Source organism: Urocampus carinirostris, chromosome 11 (genome assembly GCF_059441175.1).
Source record: "Urocampus carinirostris isolate Australia breed hairy pipefish chromosome 11, RoL_Ucar_1.0, whole genome shotgun sequence".
NCBI classification, from domain to species: Eukaryota; Metazoa; Chordata; class Actinopteri; order Syngnathiformes; family Syngnathidae; genus Urocampus; species Urocampus carinirostris.
The window spans coordinates 20,265,107-20,276,996 of record NC_142359.1 but is presented as its reverse complement, the minus strand read 5'-3'; the positions used below and the strand labels follow the sequence as shown (position 1 = coordinate 20,276,996).

General features: G+C 40.8%; 1 protein-coding gene across 1 annotated transcript in view; it reads right to left on the bottom strand.

The window, feature by feature from the left end:
- LOC148356720 (uncharacterized) overlaps positions 1-11,890 on the bottom strand; it is a 29,069-nt gene continuing 17,179 nt past the window's right edge. The window contains 13 exon segments of the mRNA XM_088348002.1: positions 1-1,979; positions 2,044-2,192; positions 4,758-4,819; positions 5,500-5,705; positions 5,818-5,993; positions 6,082-6,146; positions 6,223-7,832; positions 7,922-8,091; positions 8,166-8,230; positions 10,621-10,844; positions 11,115-11,281; positions 11,363-11,427; positions 11,514-11,734. Coding sequence (XP_088204128.1) covers positions 1,894-1,979; positions 2,044-2,192; positions 4,758-4,819; positions 5,500-5,705; positions 5,818-5,993; positions 6,082-6,146; positions 6,223-7,832; positions 7,922-8,091; positions 8,166-8,230; positions 10,621-10,844; positions 11,115-11,281; positions 11,363-11,427; positions 11,514-11,734 — 3,266 coding nt within the window. The 3' untranslated portion in view covers positions 1-1,893.

The window sequence follows — 11,890 nt, the reverse complement described above, 5'->3', positions numbered from 1 at the left end:
ATTGACACACACCGAAGTGAGGTGAAATCAGTTCTCCACGTTTTTCCCAACCCATAAACAAGCTGTGCTGCACACAAGGAGGAACTTTCTTTCATATCAGTGGATGTAAAACAAGGCATCAAGAAAGCACCATCTACTTGTTGCTTTCCAAGAGGGTTTATAAAGCCAAAGCGCTTACGTTTGTCACTGAAAATTTGGGCTGGTTTTGGAAACATTGCATGTAGACTAAAGCTCATTGTTTGGATTGAATGAACAGTTTTGCTACAGTGTGAGGTCTAATGCATAGAGACAATTTTAATGCAGTGCACAGAGCTTCAGTTTTTCCGGAATTCATTTTAAAAGTCTGCTTCAATTCTTATTGCAAAAGCTTTGATTAGTATGCAGTTTACAGCGTACAAATACTGTAAATGGTTTCATTGTTATTCAGTATAAACAAAGCTAATAATAGTGTCCACAGCAGGGGTGTCAAACATACAGCCCGTGGGCCTGATCAATCCCACCAATGGATTGAATCCGGCCTGCGAGACAATGTTAAGCGAGGCACCAGAGAATAATGACTTGCAGTTTCAAATATGTCCACAGGATGTTGCTAAAGCCAGGCACCACTCGCAAAGTACCCACCTTAGCCCACTTTAGCTGGATTTGCTGATAACCATTCATCAACCAGAGAAAATTGACAAAAAAAAACATCCTGATGTTATTTTACTGGTAAAGTCCCATGCATGCTGTTTAAGGCAATCCGAAAAATACAAAATTAAAGAAATAGCACATGGGTGTCTTTGCAGAAGTTTAAAAAGCTTTAGCTAAAGAATTGAAATCTAACAGGCAAGTTCCCGTATTTGGGTGATCATTTTCATTAAATATAAAATGTAGAAAGACTTTAAATTAATTAAAGCTAACATCTAAATTTGTGTTTGTGTGCTATTTCTTTCCACTTTCAATTTCCCGAGTTAAATAAACTGCAGTGGACTGCAGAATTCTATTGTTTGCTTTTTCTTTTTCTTTTTCTTTTTCAAAAGCACAGTTGATAAACACAACAAGAGAATAAATCTTGGTTAAGGAAAAAATATTAAGGAAAGAATAAAACTATATACATTTTTCGATCCAATCTTAAAACCCTGATTCTTAATTTAATTGTGAAAATAAATAAAGCCTCAGGTTATGGATCTGGCAGGCCATCTTCCCCCAGAGGGCGCCAACTGGTTGTGGAGCGAGACACACCTAAACCCAATCTCCACACAACTGTCCCTCATTATCTGGACCCTTCATAATGACTGTTTTTTTGTGTTTTTTGTTTTGGACATTTCTGTTTTGTGGCGCCTTGTTTGTTTGCATTTCCACTTACGGTTTGGTCGGTTTTTGGTTTGATTTTGTTTGGGTATGTTATTTGTTTTGTGATCCTCTTGTTTCGTGGTTTATTTGGTCCTTGTATTTTCTGTTTTCGGTTTGGTCTTTGTTTCTGGTTTGGATACTGGCAGGTTTAGTTTTGTTTGGACGTATTAATTGTTTTGTGATCACTTGTTTGTTTGTTATCTGGTTTTGTTATCAAATATCATCCTTAATTTGAGCACCCATGCCTCTGTTCCTGCTTCCCTTCACTTGGGTCAACCCCCACAAAACGTTTTTCTGCCATTAATTTACCTTTTCATCTCCTGTGAGTGTTTTTTCTACTATGTAGCCCCTGAGCTAAAATGAGTTCGACACCCCTGGTCTACAGCCTTTGATCATTGTGAATTGTACAAAGCCTTTATTTAGATTACAGCAGGTATTAAGTCATAAACTCCAAAAAATACTTATATTATTTTTACCATGTACACATAACATAATAATACAGCAAAGGATGATCCCCAGACACAGGATTTGGGTCTCTTTGCCCTAATTTGGTGAAACTGGCTACTGGCTCGCCAGTAACCATGATAAGAACATCAAACAACACATGCTGGTGAGGCTCGTTGTCTGGGTCACTCCACTTGAAACCACTGTAAAAAGTAAATAAACTCGTAAGATTTATATTGTAAAATGTATAACCTTGAAATAGCTTACATATGCCATCCACAAAAATGGATGAGGTGTCCACATTGAAGGCCGTAATGTTGGGTGCCGCGTTGATCAAAACCTGAGCAATGGCGTTATTGCTGGGCACTAAGTCAGATGCGAATCTCAAGTCCATGTTGTTGATAATTGAGCCATTACTGCCAAAAAATAAATAAAAACAAATCAATCAACTGACACTACTAGGAAGATTTCAAGTAGTCAAGTCATGTTTATTTGTATAGAGTCTCAAATGGCTGCACAAACCACAAATTATTGCAAACCACAGACTATCATGAACCCATCACCTGATCTAAAACCTACATGAGGGCAAATAATACACAGATACACAGTACTGTATTTTGACTAGCTAAAGTACCACAAATAGATATATACTGTAATTTGCACATGTCATTGGAGAGGTTGCACATGAGCATGACATGGGTTATATATATATATATATATATATATATATATATATATATACATGAGTGAAGAAAATAAGTATTTAATCACCCTGCTATTTTGATATTTCTTCCACTTAGAAATCATGGAGGGGTCTGAAATTTTCATCGTAGTTGCATGTCCACTGTGAGAGTGATAAATCAAAGATAAAAAAATCCAGAAATCACAATGCATGATATTTTTAACGACTGACTAGTGTGATATAACTGCAAATAAGTATTTGAACACCTGAGAAAATGACTCCTTGATGTTAATATTTGGTACAGTCGCCTTTGTCTGCTGTTACAGAAGTCAAACGTTTCCCGCAGTTTTTCACCAGGTTTGCACAGACTGCAGGAGGGATATTGGCCATCGCCTCCGCACAGATCTTTTCTAGATCAGTCAGGTTTCTGGGCTGTCACTGAAAACACTGAGTTTGAGCTCCCTCAAAAGATTTTTTGATTGGGTTCAGGTCTGGACACTGGCTGGGCCATGATAGAACCTTGATATGCTTCTTATGGAGCCACTCCTTGGTTTTCTTGGCTGTGTGCTTCGGGTCGTTGTCATGTTGGAAGACCCAGCCACGATCTTCAATGCTCTGACTGAGGGAAGGAGGTCGTTCGCCACATTCTCACAATACACGGCCCCGGTCACCCGCTCTTTAATGCAATGCACTCGTCCTGTCCCATGTACAGAAAAACACCTCCAAAGCATGATGCTACCACCCCCATGCTTCAGAGTAGGGATGGTGTTCTTCGGATTGTACTCTACATTCTTCTTCCTCCAAACACGCTTAGTGGAATTAGGACTAAAAACTTTCTCTGTATCATCCAGATGGTAATATGCAAACTTAAGACGGGCCTTGACATGTGCTGGTTTAAGCAGGGGAACCTTTCATGCCATGCATGATTTCAAATCATGACGTCTTATTGTATTACCTACAGTAACCTTGGTCCAAGCTCTTTGCAGGTCATTGACCAACTCCTGTCATGTAGTTCTGGGCTGATTCCTCACCTTTCATAAAATCAATGAGTCCCCACGAGTTGATATTGTGCATGGGGCTCCACTCAGATTGAGATTGACATTCATGTTTAGCTTCTTCCATGTTTTAATGATTGCTCCAACAGTGGACCTTTTTTCACCAAGCTGCATGGCAACTGCTCTGTAGCCCTTTCCAGCCTTGTGGAGGTGTACAATTTTGTCTCTGGTGTTTTTGGACAGCTCTTTGTTTTTCGCCATGTTACAGTTAACGTTTTACTGATTGTATGGGGTGGACAGGTGTCTTTATACAGCTAACAACCTCAAAAAGGTGCATTTGATTCAAGATGATACATGGTGAGCAGGTGGATTTCTAATGGGCAGAGTAACAGGTCTTTCAGGGTCAGAATTCTAGATGATACACAGGTTTTAAAATACCTATTTGCAGATTTATCACACGAATTAATTGTTAAAAAATCATAAATTGTTATTTCTGGATTATTCATTTTTAGTTTATCTCCCTCACAGTAGACATGCACATACACTGAAAATTTCAGGGAGGGAAACTGTGGACCAATGTTTTTTCTCTTCATAGGGGGTCTTCTGATCTGCGCTTTGTCTGGCCCCTCACCTAGGACCTGTTTGCCATGGGTGACCCATGGGTCACCCCAATAAGGTAGCAGATCATAGAGGAGCACTAATATATATATATATATATATATATATATATATATATATATATATATATATATATATATATATATATATATATATATCATCAGCTACACCGCTTATCCTCAGTAGGGTCGCGGGGGTGCTGGAGCCCATCCCAGCAATCATCGGGCAGTGGGCAGGGGACACCCTGAACTGGTTGCCAGCCAATCGCAGGGCAATATATATATATATATATATATATATATATATATATATATATATATATATATATATATATATATATATATATTACTGCATATCAACAAACAAGTGCTACCAATAACACATTTTTTAAGGAATTAATGGCCTTTATTGTCATTACACAAAATTGGAGTTTATCCAACACTATTTGACAGACATTTATGGCATGTACTGAAAGTGTATAAAGTGGTTGTAATTCCAGACAAAATAGAGAAAATATTTAACTTTCAACTTTTAAAGGAGAAGTCAAACAACATACCCCACCTTTAATTTTGGGAAAATTAGGTCAATGTACGAGCATCTCTAGATACGAGTACGATACAGGAAATAATTTATTTGTATTCAGAGGTATCACCATATCTGCATCCATAGTTATTTATAAACTATACCTGAATGACGTGACTGTAAGGTCCTTAAATGATGAAAATGTGACTTTGTAGAGAGGTTCAAGCTGCAGAAAAAAAACATTTTTGGTTAGATCCAGAATTCAGAAAAGAAAGATTTCTTAAACCGTTCAAATGTCTTCGAATCAACTAAAAACTCTTGAATCAATGTTAGTATTAAAAAAAACCTACTCAATACTGTATCTCTGAAGGCAAAATCAACTCTTACTAATACTTCAATTATGAATTGGAAAACAGATTTTCCTGCTTCTTTATTTAAGTACTGACAATCAATCATTCATGGTTGTCATGTTTTGTTGCTTTATTCTCTTTAAACAACTGTAAATTCATTATCATTCAAAATGATGTAACCATTCAACATGGCGATTTTTAAAGCCAAACGCAGACAGTAGTGTTATATATTACATAAATAATATTGACAAAAACATGGACTAATTATTTTCACAGAAGTGCTTCTTTAAGTGTTTACACAAAAAGATATTACAACAAAAATGTAGCGGCTCATTGCCCAGAATTTACAGTAATCACACAATTTAATTGGACCACTGCGAACTGCTTATTTATTCTATTGGTTTACGGTTGCTGGGCAAAATGTTTTTCCCGCCATAAAAAAGAAAAAAGAATACGCTGCACCGTAGTTAAAGCTGCAGTGTTTAAAATGAAGCAAAAAAGACCGCCTTAAGTTTTGGGTTTCACGGTAGTTGAGAGTCAACTTGAAGTGTCTCACCGTCATCCTGATAATTGCTGCTCGGTTAGCAAATGCGGCAGAAGACTGATTAAGCAAGTCACTTATGAACGTCTCGCCAACAGACGTAAACCTCAAAGTGCGTGTGGTGAGTGAGGTGGCGCTAGTCATGGGATTCTTGGTGGCAGTCGGAGCAGGGGATTCAGTGGCATTGGGTTTTGCTGTTGAATTTGTTTTGTGCGGCGATTCTGAGAATTCAATCAAAAGACAATCGGTTAAGATTTGTACCAACAGCAAAATTGCAACGAAAAGGTGGTAACATCACGTCAGCTGTCAACAATTTCACGGCGGGAAACTCACGAATCACTTCCAGAGTTTCAGTGACAATGCTAATGTTGAACGTGTTGTTGGGCTGACCAAGCGTTTCCTCTAGGGTGGCAACTACAACACTGTCTACAGGAGTTGCAGATGTGTTACTGAACTCTAATCCCACGTTCACCCGCGTGTTATCCATTCGCGTCAACACAACGGCGCGGCTGTATAGAAAAAACAACAACAAAACCAACACTTCATTTGAATTCGTACACCCCCTTTTAGCATCTCAAAACAATTCAAACAACTTACAAAATCCTGATAACAAAGGTGCGGATGAAGATGATACCAAATCTCAGCCTGTAGATGGTGTCACACTGTAAATTGGAGTGGGGGGCCAACAAATAAGAATCCAGAAAAATATACCCAATAAAGCCTAAAAATGACACTTACCGTTGTGACAACTCTGTTTTCTAGAGCTTTGTACGGTGCGCTGTTCACATCATTGTATTCTTCCAAAAATGGTTCCACCAAAGTTGCCGACAGGACAAAAATTGGTGGCGCAGTTGTGGAAACAGCTGTGGTCGTTGGATTTGGAGAACTTGCCCGATGACTTACAGCGCCATGAGGAGTAGTTGGCCCTTCCGTTGCAGGAGCATGTCTTGTGGTTGGCCCTTGAGTATTGGGGACATTTGTGGTACTTGGTCTATCAGTGGGGGTCGACCCATGTGGTGTCTGAACAAGTGTGGTGGCTGGACCTTCAGTTGCAGTTGGCTCTTCAGTTGCAGGGGCCTGGGTCGCGGTTGCGCCTTGAGATGCAGGGGACTGGGTTGTGAAAGCCCCATGAGTTGTTTGTACTAGAGTGGTGGCTGGGCCTTCAGTCGCAGTTGGCCCTTCAGTTTCAGGGGCATGGGTGGTGGTTGCGCCTTGAGATGCAGGGGACTGGGTTGTGAAAGGCCCATGAGTTGTCTGTACAAGAGTGGTGGCTGACCCTTCAGTTGCAGTTGACCCTTCAGTTTCAGGGGCATGGGTGGTGGTTGCGCCTTGAGATGCAGGGGCCCGGGTTGTGAAAGGCCCATGAGTTGTCTGTACAAGAGTGGTGGCTGGCCCTTCAGTTGCAGTTGGCTCTTCAGTTGCAGGGGCATGGGTGGTGGTTGCGCCTTGAGATGCAGGGGCATGGGTTGTGAAAGGCCCTTGCGTTGTCTGTACAAGAGTGGTGGCTGACCCTTCAGTTGCAGTTGACCCTTCAGTTTCAGGGGCATGGGTGGTGGTTGCGCCTTGAGATGCAGGGGCCTGGGTTGTGAAAGGCCCATGAGTTGTCTGTACAAGAGTGGTGGCTGGCCCTTCAGTTGCAGTTGGCTCTTCAGTTGCAGGGGCATGGGTGGTGGTTGCGCCTTGAGATGCAGGGGCATGGGTAGTGAAAGGCCCATGAGTTGTTTGAGCAAGAGTGGTGGCTGGCTCTTCAGTCGCAGTTGGCTCTTCAGTTTCAGGGGCATGGGTGGTGGTTGCGCCTTGAGATGCAGGGGCATGGGTTGTGAAAGGCCCTTGCGTTGTCTGTACAAGAGTGGTGGCTGACCCTTCAGTTGCAGTTGACCCTTCAGTTTCAGGGGCATGGGTGGTGGTTGCGCCTTGAGATGCAGGGGCCTGGGTTGTGAAAGGCCCATGAGTTGTCTGTACAAGAGTGGTGGCTGGCCCTTCAGTTGCAGTTGGCTCTTCAGTTGCAGGGGCATGGGTGGTGGTTGCGCCTTGAGATGCAGGGGCATGGGTAGTGAAAGGCCCATGAGTTGTTTGAGCAAGAGTGGTGGCTGGCTCTTCAGTCGCAGTTGGCTCTTCAGTTTCAGGGGCATGGGTGGTGGTTGCGCCTTGAGATGCAGGGGCATGGGTGGTGAAAGGCTCATGAGTTGTCTTTACAAGAGTGGTGGTCTGCCCTTCAGTAGCAGTTGACCCTTGAGTTGCTGGGGCCTGAGTGGTACTTGGCCTATCAGTGGGGGTCGGACCATGAGTGGCGGTAGCAAAAGGCAGTTGAGTAGGTGAGGGTTGATTCGTTGTTTCAAACGTTTCAGCTGTTTACATGAAAATGATTAATCATCAAAGAATTCATCATTTATACTAAGATGATTATTGTATGGTGACTACAGAAGTCTTAACTTACAGATGACCGCAATTGAGTCTGGAATGAAAGTAATCGGAAAATTGCTAGGGGTACTATTCAGAGCTTGTACCAAAGTTTCAACGACCACATCAGCTTCTGGGATTTGACCATTTGGTACTGAATTGTTGAATACCATGTCCATTTCCACTTTTGTGTTTTCCTCTTCTGGACTAAAAATAAAATAGGAGACGATGCGTTAGTTTGAGAGAGATTTAACATTGCCTGGTGCCTCTGTGTTTATTACCTAAATTCATTAACAATGGTGCCAATGAAAATGGTTCCAAATTCTTGCAACAGGATTGAGTCACACTGTAAGAACAATAAAAGTTTTGTTAAATACATGTGGAAAAATAAAAATGGTGTGTTTGCTTATGTGATGTTTATTCATCCATCCATATATCTTCAAACGTATATCCGATGGTGGGTGACAATATAATAGAGAAAAACAGTCAACTCTGTAAAAACTTCTGAGGAGAACTACTGCACGTTATGCAACTGGCCCTTAAATGATTGTGTAACCAATGAAGGTCAAGGTGCCTTGATCGTCCTAATCTGGTGATGTGCTGAGATTGGTATTTCCTCTGTATGAAACTGTTTTATTGGCCTCCCACCACTAAATGTGGCTCCTTTCCTGGACAGATTCTTCAAAGACCACAGTTAGCATCTCTCATTTACCAACATTTAAGATAAATCATTCTACAATATTTGTCGTTGTCTGCAGGATCTACAATAACGGGCTGCAATCTTACCACAAATTAATATCCTCCCGATCTGAAATGTTCCCACTTTTTTAGCATGCGAGTTACTTATAAAATGACATGGTCAAAGTCATCTACCCAACACAAAAATGCAAAACATGTCCTTATTTTCTCAAGATTTTTTGGTAACTTTGTCATAAATGGCACTTCGTTTATAAAGCACTCAAATTCAACTACTCTTTACCGACTGATACTGCAGCATCAAGTGCCACTTGCCTAAGAACATTTCTACTTGGTCACAGTCGCCTGAGCAATTTGAATGAATTGCTCACTTGATTAATCACAAACAAACATCTCCGTATACCAGGTATCGGAGCCAAAATGTATGCATTCGCGTCAGCCATGTTTATTTTATTTTGTCAATGGGGTGGCGCACATTAGTTGTTATGGGTATAAAAGTAGGAACATTTCTGTTATTGGTCATGTATCTGACCCTGGAAGGGCGAACGGTTTTGACCACTACCTTACGCTATACTACCCCGTTAAGCTAGGATGCTACACCAAGATGGTTTGTTAATTATTTCTCGGACTTGTATTTCTGTTGTATTCTGTGTTTTTAGGAAATTTAGAAGAATAAAGACAAATGTGGCAGCACGGCGGCGCAGTGGTTAGCGCGTGTGCGGCATAGTTCTGAGGTCGTGGGAACGTCCTGAGTGGGTTCAAATCCAGCTCCCGGCCTTACTGTGCGGAGTTTGTATGTTCTCCCCGTGCTTGCGTGGGTTTCCTCCGGGCACTCCGGTTTCCTCCCACATTCCAAAGACATGCATTTCAGGTGAATTGGCTGGTCCAAATTGTCCCTAGGTGTGAATGAGCGAGCGAGTTGTCTGTCCCAGTGTGCCCTGTGATTGGCTAGCAACCAGTTGAGGGTGTCCCCTGCCCACTGCTCGATGATTGCTGGGATGGGCTCCGGCATCCCCGCGACCCTACTGAGGATAAGCGGTGCAGCTGATGAGATGAGATGAGAAGACAAATGTTCTAGTTAACCAGAAGACCACTTCAAGCGTCCTTACTTTAGTTCACTCTATGACAACAATAATTTACTCGGTAACTTCGGGTAAATTACGTGACTCAAGCGAGTAAGCCAAACTCCACCTGGTGAACTGATGCCTCAGTAGTTCTGAACAGGGCAGAACTCCTTTAACACCAACTATGTCAAACATACGGTCCGCTGTGAATCTCTGAGTATGTATAAAATAGATAAAAGGAAGTCTCTAGCTCAGGAGTCTGGAACCTTTTTGACCCAAAAAGCCATAATAGCAAATATTTTTGATTTTATTTAAATGAGAGCCATACCATATATTTTTAGACAAAATTTAGCAAAACCAACAAACCCGCAATTTCTCTGTGTGACGTTAGATGATTTGATAAAATTTAGGAAATGACAATAATGCCAAAGCCCTTGTCCCATATTAACAGATATTCCACTTTAATCTTATCACCCTACCAAAGTTACTTAAGATCATTAAGGCTCGTTTTGACCTTCATTTGTTTCGTAAATAATGGTTTCAAAACCAGGTGCATGCAGAGTTATTTTATAAATGTCACAAAAAACAGCAAACGAAAGAGAGAGGGGAACGTTTTGTGTTGCAATATTTACGCCCATCCCTACCGCTTACCCAATCAAATATTTCGGTGTGCTTGGCTAGCGTTTGTGGGTAATTACAGTTTGTGATGTGGGTTTTTATCATAAAGTGTCATAACAGTGAACATGCAGTACTTAGTGAGCTTACATATAAAGGATTCTTTAGCGGTATACAGCTGGCTTTTAGCACCTTAGCGTACCTATAACAATATCTGGACTGGAAACAGGAAAATCCAGGTCTGACAAATTATTCAGCTAGTCCCTTGCATCAAATTCAAATAGTTTGGAAAAAAAAATTAAATGGATGGATACATAAGCAGGTAATCTGGAATAATAGAATAATATGAATGTATACCCACCGTAGATATCACTTGTGTTTCAAGTTCTTCGTATTGTTCACTACTGCGATTGTTCAATTCCTCCACAAACGGCTCCAACAAAGTGGCTGTAAGTGTCACGACTGATGGTGAAACTGAGATGGAAGTAGGTGTTTTATCTTGGGTCGTTGCTGATGATGAGCTTGTAATGGGTGCTGTTGAACCAAAGGATGATGTTGTTCCTTGGGGGGATGATGGTATGTTTGCTGTTTTGGTTAGAATAATTTCAGAAATTGGATCATTTTTTGTTCAAACAAATGTCCTCAAATGTCAGCAGAAGAAAAACAATTTAGACAGAGCCGCTGATAAATAATCAAACCAGTAATTCCCCCAAGGTAAGGAGAGCAATGATAATCAACAAATAAAACTGTAGGACTGAGCCCTGGGGGACATTCTTGCATGTGGAATATGTATAAATATGTTCAATATGATTGGGTTGAATCAGTTAAGATTAAGGAAAATCCATTATTACTTACAAACGGCTGTGATAGAGTCTGGATCCAGAGTAAGAGAGAAGTTGTTGGGACTATTCACAGCTTCAACCAATGTTTCTACGACTTCATTGGCTTGTGGAATGGATTCAGCCGGTACTGAATTGTTGAACTGGAGTTCCACTTCAACTTGCGTGTTTCCCATTAGTGGCCTTGAGTGAAAAACATGCAGTACTATTTTAATAGAGTGTCATTCAATCTGTGGCTAGAATACGGTGGGTTTCAGATCTTACCTAAATCCAATGACAACGGTAACCAAGAAAATGTTGCCAAACTCTTGGAAAAAGATAAAGTCGCACTGAAATAAGAATGAAATTTGATAACATTCACAAAACATTACTAAAAAAAAATCACTTAGATATTACAGGTTTTTCTCATACTCACCATTGATACCACTTGCGCTTCAAGTTCTCTGTATTCTTGGCTGTTACTATCGTATAACTCTTCAACGAAAGGTTCCAACAATATAGCTGTCAGATTTATAGTAGCTGCTGAAACTGAGACGGCAGTTGTTTCTTCTTGGGTCATTGCTGAAAGTGAGCCACCGATAGGTGTTGTTGAACCAAAGGATGGCGCTGGTCCTTGGGTGGATGTTGGTACGTTTGCTGTTTTGGTGAAAGTCAATTTAAATACTTGATACATTTTTATCTGGGCAAATAAAATCATCTATTAACGCCACCATCAGAAAAACAACTCAAACATGACTGCTGATAAATCGTCATTTAGGTAACCCTCTAACTGTCGGCAGAATCAAGTTGATG